At 38.1% G+C, this 15,673-nt stretch overlaps 1 protein-coding gene across 1 annotated transcript in view; it reads left to right on the top strand.

Annotated features, from left to right (window-relative positions):
* The window catches only part of GPR158 (G protein-coupled receptor 158), a 451,151-nt gene that overhangs the window by 307,468 nt on the left and 128,010 nt on the right, over positions 1 to 15,673 (top strand). Inside the window, exon 5 of the mRNA XM_017870800.1 lies at positions 3,344 to 3,412. Coding sequence (XP_017726289.1) covers positions 3,344 to 3,412 — 69 coding nt within the window. The remainder of the gene's footprint in view (positions 1 to 3,343; positions 3,413 to 15,673) is intronic.

Raw genomic sequence — 15,673 nt, 5'->3', positions numbered from 1 at the left:
AAGTCGGACTGTGTCTGAGTTCCCCTGGCTAGGAAAAGGGATTCCCTTCCCACTTGTGCTTCCCAGGTGAGGTAATGCCTCGCCCTGCTTCAGCTCTCGCTGGTCGGGCTGCAGCAATTGACCAGCACCAATTGTCTGGCACTCCCTAGTGAGATGACCCCAGTACCTCAGTTGAAAATGCAGAAATCACCGGTCTTCTGTGTCGCTCGCGCTCGGAGTTGGAGACTGGAGCTGATCCTATTCGGCCATCTTGCTCCGCCCCTATCAACTCTGGTTATAGTTTCATATCACCATTTCTATCTCAGGCACAACTGTGAAGTAGATGACTTTTTTTCTTGCTCTCTGTTATTTTGCTCATTATCTCTCTCGTCCATCTTCAATTTTCAACCTCCCTCACCCCCCATACATACTTAGTGTCTTTTCTGTCCTTCCTCACCCTACCAGTGGGACTCTAAACAAGATTCCTATATTTTGCTTTGAACTTGTCAATGTATTACTTACAAAATTGTGTATTAATCCTTGGTACCAAGCATAAAATAAAAGGCTCTGTGCCAGTTAAAAGATTTTCTAGTACCAATAAGACAGTGGAGGAAATATTTTGGGGAGCCTGGGTCTCTTCTCTGTCTTCAAATCTCACCCATTGTGTTCCTGCTCATTCTGTGAGGCCACAAAGCCAGCTCTTCCAAATAATGTTTTGAAAGAAAAAACGTGCACATTTGGAACAGGACTTACATTTTATTATGGAACCACCTGTCAGAGTTCCAATCTGTAATCTGAAATTATCGCTCCTCTGCTTAGCCAGGAGCAAGGTAGTGAACTCTTAAGAAGATTGTTCAACAATTACAAATGGAAAGGAGACAGATTATTTGTTCTGAGAAAATATAAAAGCATGTACTCCTGCTGCTGTTACGTGGTAGTGATGGTTGTGACACTGCTACCAAGCCTACTGGACCTAAAATCTCAAGAGATATTGCAGGATGGAAGAGGCCATCAAACCATAGCATGACCACAGCCCTGGGAAGGAACTGTTGGTCCCCTGCTAGAGGCATTCGTCTCCTTTTGGGTCATTTTGGATAACAAGCATTAAACAAAATTTGATTGTCAGTGATATATTCCTTCTAGTTTTCAAAGTCATCATCCTGTTGCTGTTCTCTACCTTGAAGAATACATACCTACTTATTAAGTACCAGGTACAATGCCAGCCATTTTGCATACTTCATATTTAATAAATCTGTCAGATTTGATAAGGTAAAGATTAAAATACCCGTCTTATGGGTGAGACCATTGAAGTTCAAGGTTGCCCAACGCAAAGTGGTTATTTCATCATTCAAACTGAGAGGGAGTTAACTCCAAAGTCTGTCTTCTTCACTGTACCTTGCAGCAACTTTTCATGTCCTCTTATTCACTCAACCAATAGTGTACAAATTATTTTATAGACAGTCATGTATAATATTTTGGATTTTCATTTTTTGTGTCTTTTTTGGGAAAGTTTAAAAAATAAGCTTCATAATTAGGCATACTATGCAAATGTACCTTGCCACTTTGGGAATTCTGCCAGCCAAAACCCATTTAAATGCTTGCTGATAGAAATTTTCTTTTCACCAAAAGTACCTGCTATCTAACATAATGACCAATAGCAAGAAGCTACTCAAATAATCAAGGCTGTTCACTGACTAAACTTGTTTCTCTATTCCCAAATTCTTAAATTAATGCAAGCACTGAGTTCTTTTGAGGGGTTACACAAAGTATTTCTATATATTTAACAATGCCCCACAGGGATTTTTGGAAGGGCAATTAGAATTTTTTCTCTCTGGGTATCCAGTTGTCTGACAGTTCTTTTATATAATGCACTACTGTGGTTTGGCCTTTCAGAATTTTTTTATTGTTACAAAATTAGTTATTACTACTGCAAATTATTTCCTGTTAAGATATTTACACCACGTATAATTTCTGTATACATTTTGTATTATATTTAGTGAAAACACAGCATGCCTAAAATGACCTCCTTTTGTGTTTATAGTATTAATTAATATATTTGCTCTATATTGATGCTTGAATTCATGAAAACAAAATTTATTGTAGAAAATAAGATTGATTTTTCTGGTCTTTCGTTTCTTGCCTCAATTCTAAGAATTTTGCTTTGAGAAGATAATGCTATTTTAAGTCTAACAAAATATCTTAAGGTTATTAGATATATTCATGCTTAGCAAACTATTCAGAAATTTATTTGAAAATCAAATCAACTAATTCTTTTGAATTTTGAGTAAAGAATAACATGTATGCATGTTCACAAGGTGAGATACCCCTGTTATTTAATGTGATTTATATTGTTCACATAGCAAAGCTGTGTTTGTGAGTTTTAGGGGTTATATTTTAGCATAGGGGGAGATATGAAGACTTCAAGAACTTGTGCATGTGCTTTTTTTAAATCCACCAACACTATGCCACAGGTATTTGTGAAATAGTTTAGGGATAGCATTCAGTATGCACTGGTGGCTCATATTTTAGAAATACAGGCAAGATCTCATTTGTAAATTTCTTGGATTGAAAGTGAAGGACTAACTGGCTAAGTTGGCTGGACTTCCTGGGTCAATAGGGACTTCCCTAAGGGAACTTTCCGCTAAGCCAAATTGAGTCATAGCTACAAGCTAAGGAATTGAAACCTCAACCAATCAAAGGCGAGTTTAAGCTCTAGCCACAGCCTGATGTTTTTAACCAATCAGGCCCACCAACCCACAAGCAGATAGAAAATAAGCTAATTCTATAGGACAGAAAAAGGAAAAGGGGAGGGGTCATAAGGGGATATAAGCATAAGACACCCAAGCCGGAAACGGCAATCCTTCCCGGACACCTTTCACCCTGTGGAAGCTTTACTTTCACTTTCGCATTAATAAATCTTGCCGCCGCACACTCTTTGAGTCTGCGGTTCCTCTAATGGAGCTGTAACACTCGCCTCTGTGGTTGGTCCACAGCTTCATTCCCTGAAGCCTGTGAGACCACGAACCCTTTGATGGAGAAAAGACCTTCAATCGGCAGAAGACTTCTCGGCACAAAAGTATCTTCAGGATAGTGTTCTTAGCTGCTCAGACTGTTTAATGATTCAAATTTTAGAGAACAAAACCTCATGAAGCCACTGGTGATATTATTAAGCCTATCATCACCTTTATAATCAGTCTTTTTGCATGTTTGTTTTTTACCCACCTGAATACTAACCAATTTTCATTTATTTATTTAATTTCCCCCAAAGAATGCTGTCCTACTGCCTTGTGGCATTTTCACAATAACATAATTCTCCAGGCTTAGAAATGTAAGTTAGTAATGACGTTTTTATTTTGTTTTCCAGAGCATCCGGGCATCGGGCCTTATCCTGTTGGAAACGATCCTTTTTGGGTCTCTGCTCCTATACTTTCCAGTAAGTAACATAACTATGTTTTTAAAGTAGACATTTATTTTGTGTTGCATACTGTAAAACTACTGTTTGCACGCACACACACTCAAACACACCCTGGTGTTACCAGGAAGTGCAGGAGTTCTTGGCTCTTGTCTTACTTGAGAGAAAGAATTTGGCCAAAAGACAATTAGTAAAGTAAGCAAATTTTTATTGAAGGAAGTTGTTGATGAAAAGAGTCAAACTCTAAAATATTTGAAGAGATTTAATCTGAGCCAAATATGAGAGACCATGGCCCCTGATACAGCCCTGGGGAGGTTCTGAGAGCATGTTCAAGGTGGTTGGGGTGCAGCTTGGTTTTATACGTTTTAGGGAGGCATGAGACTTCAATGAGATTCATTTGAGAAATATGTTGGTTTGGTCCAGAAAGGCAGCACAATTTGAAGTTTGGGGGACTTCCAGACTATAGGTAAATTAAAACATTTTCTGGTTGACAATTGATTGAATTTGTCTAAAGACCTGGGATCAATAGAAAGGAAATGTTCAGTTTAAGATAAAAGACTGTGGAGACCAAGGTTCTTTTGAAGTCTCATAGTGGCTGCCCTTAGAGACAATAGATGACAAATGTCTCCTATTCAGACCGTTAAAAGGTGCTAGACACTCAGTTAATGTCTTCAGGATTGGGAGAGTCAGGAAGAAAAACATCTAGCTATGTTAATAGAGATTCTTTACAGATGCAGATTTTCCCTCACAATGGACAGTTTTGCAGGGCCCTTTGAAAATATGGCACAGAAACATGTTTGGGGGTAAAAATATTTTGATTTTCTTCTTTGTCACATAATGTTACGCCAGAGTCAGATTGGAAAGTAAGACATGAGATATAGGGTTAAATAAAACCTGATGAGAATTTATGGTTTGTAGGGCATGACTCCCCATACTCCTTAGATAGGAATTTGTGCAAGATAAAAGAAATCAGAGCTTGGTCTTCAACATACATGTCAAGAGAAGAGTGGGTTGATCTGGGTGGAAAGTAGTAGCAGAGAACAGTACATTCGGAAAGACGGGGCAAAGCGGGCTCCTTGAAAGAGGATGAGCCAGCAGCTCCAAGAGTTCTGCATTGCTGTTTTTATTATGTCAGACCCTTTAAGTTCCTGTTGGTGTCTCAAGTCTCTGCCTTTGTCTCTGATTAGTTTCCCACTTCTGCCTTGAGTCCCCACCCAGTTCCCGCCCCAGGTTTGTAGGATTCTCCCTTGCTGTCTGTTGATGTACATGTGTGGCCTAGCATTAGATACGAATTCTACCTAATGGCAGCATTTCTCCTTACCACCATCCCAGGAAGGTCATATCGTGGTTAAATCTGCACTTATTGCACTTGCGTATCTCTTAGGAATTTTTCCTTTGCCCTCTTTCCCTCTTCTCAGCATGTAGCTAGTTACATTCTGACAGGTTAACTGCAGAATGAGTGATCATTGGGCATCTTAAGGGGTGTTTGGGGGCATTCCTTTCTACATAAGTATTTCCCCTCTCTTTGCTCATATCTAGCATGCAACCTCTGGGGTGCGAAATTTTTTGGACTTCCCTTTTTCAGGGGCTCCCCACTCCTGCTCATGTCTGGCTATCTGCCTACTCTAATGCAAGTGCTTTACAGATATTTAAATCCTGGTTTTTACCATTTGAGTGACCTTAGACAAGTTACTTAACATTCCTAAACCCTGTTTTTTCTCTTGTAAAATGGAGCTAATTATACTTTTCTTCGCAAATTTGTGAGGAAGGTTAAATGCTTAAGTGTGACTACATATGAAAGGCAAATATATGCATATGTATACAAATGTATTGGTATGTATGCATGATATGTACAAATAAGTATCGCTTTCCTTCTTCCTTCCCTTCTACCTGAATCAGAATCATGAGACATACCAATTAATGTTGGAAAAATTGAAATTGTTACATAGTAAAGTAAGCACGATGAAATAAATGTATGTATGGTGCTAGTGGCTTAGATAATCATAGTGGACTCTAGCGTACCAGTAACATGTCTGAAACCAGAAGATAAGTACTGACTTGACAAATTCAACTCAGCCAACTTATGTTCAGCGGTTATTGTGTGCCAAGCACAATGCTAATTTCTGGGAATACTCTATGAGCAAGACAACTTGATTTCTCCTTTCAAGAAGCTTACAGTGTAGAGGAAGAGATGAGTTAATGCAAACAATGGTAATACAATGTGACAAACACTAAGAAAGCAGTAAAGACAGGATGCTGTGGAGGCACTTAGGAGAGATACCTAATCAAGTTTAGGAATAAAATATCCCTTGGCAGAGACCTGAAAGGTGAGTAGGTGTAAGATAAGGAAAGGTAGGAGTGCCGGGACACTAGATTCTTTTTGGTTTTTGTCTTACCTCACTCCCTGCTCCATCTCAGCCTGCTTTGTGGATTCTTCATCTTAACTCCCACTTCTTCATGCTTGAATGCCTCAGGACTGAGTTCTTGTAGCTTTTCTTAATGTACATTCTCACTTGGTGATCTCATCTAGCCGCAAAGTTTAAGGACTATTTATGTGCCAAAGACTGCCGAATTTATATCTCCAGCCCAAACCTTTCTCCTGAGCTCCCAGCTCCTATTCAGCTGCTTAGGCAACCACTCCATTGGCATATCCAACAGGATTCCTTATCATGTTCTCAACTGAAGCACTGATCTCTCCCTCAGATTCAGCCTTCCAGTGTCCACTGATGGCAGCGCTATCCTTCTAGTTACTCAGGCCAAAAGCCTCGGAGTCATTATTGATACCACTCTTTCTTTCACGTTAGAAAACCTTTAAAGATACAGCAAGAATTGACCAGGTGCAGTGGCTCACGCCTGTAATCCCAGCGCTTTGGGAGGCCGAGGTGGGTGGATCACAAGGTCAGGAGATTGAGACCATCCTGGCTAACATGGTGAAACTCTATCTCTACTAAAAATACAAAAAACTAGCCAGGCGCAGTGGCAGGCGCATATAGTCCCAGCTACTTGGGTGGCTGAGGCAGGAGAATGGCATGAACCTGGGAGGCGGAGGTTGTAGTGAGCTGAGATGGCACCACTGTATTCCAGCCTGGGCGACAGAGCGAGACTCTGTCTCAAAACAAAACAAAAACAAAACAAAACAGAAAAAAGATGCAGCAAGAATCTAATGAGCCCCTCCCACATTCACGGTTACCACCTGGTCTAAACTGTGATCCACCCCTTCTGGATTGTCGCCATGTTCTCTTACTAGCCTCTCTTCTTCCGTGCTGGCCCCTAGAATCTATCTATTTTCAAAATGTCAGCCAGTTTTAACATGAAAATTAGACTGACCATGTCACTCCTGTTCTCAAAACTCCCCAAAGATTCCCCGTTTTACTTAGAGTAAAAGCCAAAATCCTTCCTGTGACCTCTAAGGCTTAATGTAATTTGGACACTGCCCCTCTATAACATTTTCTAATCCTTTTCCTGCATAGATCAAGTGTTTTTTATTCAGGTCTCAAATAAATTTTTCTATTTATTCTTAAAATGGAGATATATTTACATATAATCAGTGCTATGATCTGACTCTGTCCTCCAAAATTTATGTGTTAGAAACTTAATCTCCAGTGCAATGGTGTTGGGAAGTGGGGTGTTTTGGGAGGTGTTTAGAGCCCTCATGAATGGGTTAATGCCCTTACATGTAAAAGGGTTTGGTGGAGGGAGTTTGGCCCTTTTTGTTCTTCTCCCTTCCACACAGCAAGAAGGCTCTCACTGGAAACCAGATGCTGACACTTTGATCTTGCATTTTTCAGCCTCCAACACTGTGAGAAATAAATTTCCCTTCTTTATAAATTACGCAGTTTCAGGTATTTTGTTATAGCAGCACAAACAGACTTAGACAATCAGTATTAATTTTTTCATAAAGTCATCCCTATTAAGTTTTCTAATTTTCTAGCATAGAGTTATGCATAGTAATTAGTAACAGAAGCAATGCAGCAGTATAAAGACCGAGTGTTTATTATTGGTACACTTCTTGTATAAATGGGATGTCATGCATCTTAACATTTAATCTTTCCCACAGAACCCTAGGGCACATATTTAACCAAAGTCATCCAATCACCTAATAAATAATGAAATATCTGAAATGACCTCAGTAACCTGATGAGAAACTTTAATTATCTGAATATCTGTTGCTACTATTATCTTTTTTCTGAACCTCTGCTATTTTAAAATCAATTTTCCACCCAGTAGCCAGAGGGATTTAAAAATATCAAATCTAGTCTGTCACCTCTTTGGTATCTTCTTTTGACGTGTTAGGTATACTGTGGTTTTTGCCCACCTCCCCAGCCTTATCTTATATTACCTTTCTTCTCACTTTCTGCTCTCCAGCCACCCTGACCTTATTTCAGTTCTCAAATAAAACATGATCTCTTTCATGATAGACATAATAATGGTCTCAAACAATGTCCACAATCCTAATCCCTGGAACCTGTTTGAATATGTTGGCTTACGTGGAAAAATGGACTTTACTGATATGATTATGTTAAAGACTGAGATGGGGAAATTATCCTGGATTGTCTGGGTGTGACCATGGATCCTAAGTGAAAAGAGGGAAGCAGAAGAGAGAGGACCAAATAGATGACATGGTGAAAAAGATTGGCTGGTATTGCCAACTTTGAAGATAGATGAGGGAGGTTGCAAGCCCAAGAATGCAGGCTCCTTCTAGAGACTGGAAAAGGCAAGTAAGTAAGTTCTTCCCTAGCTCTACAAGGAAGGCAGCTCTGCCAACACCTTGATTTTAGTTCCTAAGACTCATTTTGGGCATAGGACCTCCAGAACTGTTAAATAGTAAGTCCGTGTTGTTTAAAGCCACTAAGTTTATGACACTATGTTATAGTGGCTATAGGAAACTAATATACCTCTTGTCGTAGGACCTCTTCACCTACTTTTTTTTGGTTTTGAAGAATTTTCCTCTTTTCCTTTTCCTCACCGCTACCCTACTGTCCTTTAGGCTAATTAGCATATAATCACCTTCTAGATTTGTACATAAGTATCACTTTTTCAGGAATGCTTTCCTTGACCCCTAATCTGAGTCAGATTCCTGGCAATAACTTCTCATGGAATCCTGCTCTTTTTGACAACACCTATTTCAGTTTGTAATTACACATTCAAAAGTCTGATTATTTGATAATATCATTCTTTTGCACAGATATTAAATTCTGTGAGAGTAGGGCACGTTTCTGTCTTGCTCAGCACTGCATCTGCAGCAATTAGGCCAGTGCCTGTCACCGTAGTAGAAGCACAGTAAATAGGCATGGAATGAGTGAATAAGTTATACTTAGGTGAACTTAGAAATGTACCCCAAGCTAGTGCCTACTGTCCTGTTGAAGCACCCTCCAAAGACTCTGCTTTCTTTGTGGAAGACTGAGAATGAGGGCCCTTATTTATATTTATTTAGCACCTGCAGTTAGGCAATAAAACACTTTCTCATGTTATTTTGGGACTTAGCAGAAGTTCAGTTCATTTTGACTTCTAATATTCATACTTATTCAAAACAAGTGGTTGTATTAATGAGCACAGTCCTATAATTGTAGAAGAATTGTAAAGCTTCTTAAATAGAAATACTCTAGAAAAGTATGACATTTGGAAGAATAGCAAGTGTCAGGTTACTAAATGTTAAAAGCAGTTACCAGGGAACCTTTCCTTGACTGAGATTCAATTTTGAAAGATATCTGATTGACCTGTACTTATGGTGATAACAGATACAGAGAACTGACACATTAAAAGAAAAAGACTGTACTTCATGATAATTCTAATATGCTTGTAAGGAAAAAAACAAAAACGGAGGCTTACCAAACAAATTCTACCCAACAGAAACATTAGGATACCTCATACTATTGACTTCATGCTTAACTAGCTATTTTATCTTTCAGAACATAAATTCTTTTTGTAATGGCTCAAGATAATAACTCTGTACCTTGATTTTAATTTAGGGCTTATGCTCTGAAGATAGAAAGGACTATGTTATTTAATAAAGATTTGGGTGTAGCATAAGATACCAGGGGAAAAGGAGATTAAAAGCGAAGAATAACCTGTTGTTGGACTGGACACATTGGCTTCATTTGGTTTTGTGGAAACAAATTTATAACTTTTGCCCAGAATTTTGCTATAAGGAAGACCTGTATTAAGTGGTTAAGGTGACTAAGTAAACCAAATATAGCCAAAAAATCTAATAAGTTGGTGGTATAAATGTGACCAATATCTTTTTGGTTTGTTAAATACCTTACATACTTTCCGTGTTCTTGGTGTGGACTTTACTAGAATTTTTCATGAAAGTTCTACTGGGAGGTTACAATTTTTTTTAAAGCATACTTGCATAAAATAGAATTGCTTTTAGGGCTAGCTAACTCCATGGAAGTAGGCTTTGTGGATATTCGCTGTTCTACTGAGTTATGCAATGAGCCTTTTCTTCTTTATATACTGCATATTGTTGTTCAGATTTGCAAGAATTAAGGTTATTTTTGCCTTTTCTAAGCAATCTTAGACTACAGACGATTTCGTAACAATGCTTATATTGGAAAGTCCAAATTAGAGATTATCATCATTGTGCAGATGAGGACAAACCAAAATCTGACTAAATTTAGCATTGTTATATTGGGTAGCAGAGAGCCGAAGCATTCAAGCGTTTTCTTACAGATTCTCAAAAGAGACGCATGATTTGAAGTCCATACATTTGTGAACAGTGATCACTGTTCATAATCACCTAGCAACTTTTGTATAATTTATAAAAGAAAGAAAAGAGAATTTTAAGAAAAAACTAAGGTTTATTTTTTGTTAAATTACATTTAAAGAGACATTTATGGATTCATAAAGCACATTCTTTATAATTTAAAATCTAGAAGTTTGTTCTGCATTGACTAAACCATCAGTTTCATTTAATAAGGGTTCTTTTTTCTTTCCCCTCTAACCTTGGTTACTTTATTTGGTTGGTAGATATGTCTTCCTGTAAAGAACTCCAATGCATATGTAAATAAAACTTATGTTTAGGTTGTTCCTCCCTACCCCAGTCTTATAAGAAGAATCACCAAGTATTAGAACTAGAAGGGTCACCATTTACAACTCAGTCTTTCTCCAGAAGAGAGACAGAGAGAGATTATGATTCAGATTCATCCACTTTTTTTTTCAGCTAGGTAGTGAGAAAGCCAAGAATTAAATCCATTCTCTTAACTTCTGGTCTGCTGTTCTTTTCACTGCATGGCAGTACTTCTCACAGAGGATACAAATGTGATATTCAAATGACATCAAACGGGAGGCTGGGAAGGCACATGTTGTACCCCTTCACCAATCACCCTTCCTCATTAGGAAACAAAAGGCACAGAGGATGACTGAAACCAGGAATCAATTCATAATGGCTCAGGGTTTGCTTCTAAGACCCAATGTAAATTCCTGAGGAGCTTGGATGGATCATGTTATTGAGCCATCTGAAGTTTCTGATATTCAGCCATCTTACCTATATAAAAGGCAATTTTATGTTCCACACTGACATCAGGTTGGTTTTAATGGCATAGAACCTATGTCAGTTAAGAGATTGTTTTCTTCAATGATCAGCCCAAAACCTACAACTAAAACTTAAGAGTTTTTTTAACTGCATTTTTTTCTAATGTAGAAAAAACCCATCCAGAGAATAGGTATTGCCCAGAAGCAGAAGGAAAACAAGAGAATGTGATCCCATGTTACAGCTTAAAGGAAGGGAGGTAAAGGAGGGAGTTGAAAGTAGAGAGGAAGAATGAAACAATGAGAATATAGCTAAAGCAGCCAAGTTTTAATCCATTACTATGATTGTTTATTTTCATTGCTAAAATTACTTTAGATTTGGCCAGTGAGAACCCTTTTAGGCTGGCTCCTGTATCCTTTTGATAAGACCCCATTGTTCTTTGAGCACTTTCCTATGTTCTAGTGCAACAGAACATTCCAAACTAGTTTTATACTTCACTCCCCCAACCCTGCAATCCGTCTTTTCTCCAGAGAGCCCTGGTTCTTTTTAGAGCAAAATGGTAGCATTTCATTTCTGTGACAGATTGACTTCCATGACAGACAACAGAAAGTTCCCCAAGCTTTACAAGTAGACTGTGGTTTTTAAACTGATCCGTAGAATCCATCTCATTTGGTGTCCTTTAGAACCTTTTGGATTGATACAAGAGAAAAATAAAAACATGAAATTGGAAAGAAAGTTAAATACTATGAACATAACATTACTATCAGGGACACAATAGTATGGGGATAGCCATTTTATGCCAACATAGCTCAGAAACTATGGGAATAGTAGACTCTTAATCCCCAAACTGTTGGAGGATTTCAGGAATACTGGCTCGTGTAGAGGGCAAAAGACATCAGAGATCTGCACTTTCCAGGAAGCTTGAAGAATGGGATGCTAAGACACTTTGTTCTCTTCTATAATGTAGGTTAGAGAAATAGAAAAAATAGCCATAGATGCCCAGAAGTTCTGTGTAGTTCCATTTATCCACTTGGCTTGTCTCCTCTTCTGTACTCAACCCATCAGAGAGAAGTCTGATCATTGGTGGGAGTGGCTGTCAACATGTAAAGGCATGGAGGTTGCCCAGTGTGCATATTCTAGGATATATGGTTAAAGAGCCTTACTCCAATCAGTGATGTATGAGGAATTAACCAATAATCTTCCTTTCATTGAGAGAATTTTAATAAACTTGGCCTTAAGAAATTAAGAGCTGAAATCTTGGTTTTAGTTTGTCAGTGAAAAGCAACAGGTTATCGTCTTTGCTGCAATAAACGCCAATTAGAGAATGCCTCTTGAAAATACCTTGTTGCTTTAGTGAAATATAATAATTCCTCATTATTTACAAAGTAGAACAAAATTAAAGAACACTATGAAAGAGGTAAAAGATCAACTAAAGTCATTATCCAGAAATACATATATATACACACACACACACACACACACATATATACATATATACACATATATACATATGTGTATATATGTGTGTGTGTGTATATGTGTGTATATATGTATACATACATATGTATATATGTGTATATATACGTGTATATATGTGTGTGTATATATACACATAGAAGAAAGAAATGGATGGATGGTGGATTAATCTATGAGATTTTATAAAAGATACTGATTGTAATCTTTATTAGTTTAACAAAACCCAGATATTACTGATTTTTAGATTAATATGTTTTACAATGAGCATTATTGGTTCTGAAAGATCTTTCTAAAGTTAAAAAAATTGTAATTTAAAAGGTTGGGCTAATTATTTTTTATTTAGCTATATGTTTCAACTTTAGACAGTATCACTTGACTCCAGCTATGACAGCTAAGAAATTGAACTCAAATACAGTTCTTTTCGTCCTTTCTTTTTATCTAGTGGCTGAATATTATTGGGTCTTGAAGATAGCCTGATTTCTCTCTCCTGTAGATGACCTGATATTTCTTTCCAGATTCTAATAATAAAAGTCATTTTTTAGTCAGGCTGGAGTGCAGTGGTGCAATCTTGGCTCACTGCAACCTCCACCTCCCGGATTCCAATGATTCTCCCGCCTCACCCTCCCAAGAAGCTGGGATTACAGGCACCCGCCACCTCGCCCGGCTAGTTTTTGTATTTTTAATAGAGATGACTCTTCACCATGTTGGCCAGGCTGGTCTCGAACACCTGACCCTCAGTTGATCAACCCACCTTGGCCTCTCATAGTGCTGGGATTACAGGTATGAGCCACCACGCCCGGCCTGAATTTATTGTTCTTTATCATTTTATTTCAATCATGATATTCCCTTTAAATACATAGATTTAAGACCCCTTTTATTTCTAGATTTATCTTTAATTTTCTTCTGTTATTTTCTCCTCTTCTTCATGGTACATAAGTTATGGGTACATCACATTTATCTCTAATCTTTCTAGTCATTTGTATAGCTTTGTCCTTTTACATTTTATTTTGTGTGGTTTCCTTAGCAATTTCAGTTATGTTTATCCTGCGTGAGTCGATTCTGATATATCTGTGACCTCTCCAATGTTTTTGTTTTATTTTCATTTTTCTCCTCTACATCCCTGCTTTCTAGGAGTCATTTTATCTCTTTCTTTGTTTTTCTTATCTCTTCTTTACTCTCTAGTATCTTTTTCTTTGAGTTGATTTGTTAGAAGGAACGTGTTTTTTATAATTTCTTTGAGGCCATGAGAATTACCTACTTGAACCTTTATCTGTTTTATTTGATAATGTCCCTTTTGTTAACATTCCTTATCTGCCCCTTCCCACCAATATTTAAACAAAGAGTCTGCCATGGTGGTTCTCTGATTTTATTCATTTTATTATAACCATTCTTTTCATTATGGTAAAATATACATGACATGAAACTCACCACTGTAACTATTTTAAATGTACAATTCAGTGGCTTTAAATACACTCACAGTGTTGTGCAGCCATCGCTATTATCTATTTCCAAAACTTTTTCATCATCTCAAACTATAACTCAGTATTCATTAAATGATAACTTCCCATTCCCTCTTCCCCCAGCCTTTGAACTTCTGTTATACTTTGTTTCTATGATATTTTGCCTTTTCCAGACCCCTCACATAAGCGGAATCACACAACATTTATTCTTTTTTCCCTGGCTTGTTTCATTTGCCATAATGTTTTCAAGCTTTACCTATCTTGTAGCATGTATCCGAAGTTCATTCCTTTATGTGGCTTAATAATATTTTATTATAGATATATACATTTTGTTGATTCATCCATCGCTGGACACTTAGGCTGTTTTCACCTTTGGGCTGTTGTCAATAACGCTTGTTGTATTTCTCTGTATACATAGAGTGGCCATGAACTCTACCCCAGCCCTGATGGGGCTTTTGGGATTGTCATGGATGTTTACCATGTGCCTTTCAGGAGATACTCTTTTATCCTGGTGGACAGCCTGCTGCCTGAGTGTCCAGCCTGTGACCAGGTGTCCCTTTCGTCAGTTATTAATACTAGAAGACACCTTCGTGGCTCTTCCCTGAGTTTATTTCTGCCAAGATAGCCACTCTCCAGAAGAACCTCCATCAGGAGAAAATTGGGCTGAAGTGTGTCAGTCAGTCAGACACATAGGAGGCAACACAACAAAATAAATAACAGAAGCAGTTTATTACTTACAGGTTCATGAGTGATGAGGGGTACCAGGAAGAGCTGAGGGAAAGGTCACAGGGATAATGAACTCAACCAGCAGGTGGGGAGCCAGACAGAGACAGACCTATGGACTGAGACCTTTACTGGGGTACAGAGTGTCATCCAAGCAGATTTCCTGCTGGGAGTTCCAGTTGGTGAGTTTAAAGCAAGCAGGCATGTATTCCACAGTGTCATGGTGTGGCCACTGCACGCCAAGCTGCAGTTTCTGCATTTATGTGGATTATGGGAGTCAGTGAGATGAGTAAAATATTAGAGTCGAGTATATGTCCCAAGAAGATGATCATCAGTACATGATGTATAAACCATATATCTGGATTGACCACCTTAAGGTACTAGGAGAGGGCAGGGAGCTAGAAATTGTGTCAAGGATAACTGGGCCCTGTTCCGTGTATGAGAAAGTTAAACCTATATTCAAAATGCATGCTGAGGCAACATCAAATTATAGGAATTTACTGCATGCTGCTATGAACATTAGTGTATAAGTATCTGTTTGAATCCCTGATTTCAATTTTTTGGGTCTATGCCTAGAAGTGGAATTGCTGCATCATATGGTAAATCTATGTTTAACTTTTTGAGAAATTGCCAAACTCTTTTCCAAAGTGGCTGCACCATTTTCCATCCCGCCAGCAATGCAGAGTGTTTCAACTTCTCCATATCCACACCAAGACTTGTTATTTTCCATTTTATATTTTTATAGTAGCCATCCATGTGAGTGTGAATTGGTAGCTCATTGTGGTTTGGATTTTCTATTTTTGATTTTTGAATGAGGCAGGTTTTTAGGGTGTCTGTTTTATACATAGTCATGTAGAGAACTGGGTGGAGGGGAACAGATTGAGGCTACTCCATCATTTTGAAATCACATGGAGCCTCAGATTTTCAGGCTGTATTATAATCTGGTGCTTTGACTTCCTGCTCGACCATACCTTAGCTCTGGCTATCTTCTTTAGCTAGTGTACCACACAGGTACATAAACAAAGATGACATGTCTCTAAATCTCCCACCAATCTGGGATGATGCTTTTTCTACCAGAAAATTCCCTAGTTCTGCTTTGACTTTCCGTGCTCTAAAATTCTACTCTTTTTTTTTTTTTTTTTTTTTTTTTTT

Source organism: Rhinopithecus bieti, unplaced genomic scaffold (genome assembly GCF_001698545.2).
Source record: "Rhinopithecus bieti isolate Rb0 unplaced genomic scaffold, ASM169854v2 scaffold_5022, whole genome shotgun sequence".
In the NCBI taxonomy this organism is placed as follows: domain Eukaryota; kingdom Metazoa; phylum Chordata; class Mammalia; order Primates; family Cercopithecidae; genus Rhinopithecus; species Rhinopithecus bieti.
Note: the sequence above shows the minus strand (reverse complement) of the source record. Positions and strands in the feature narration are given on the sequence as shown.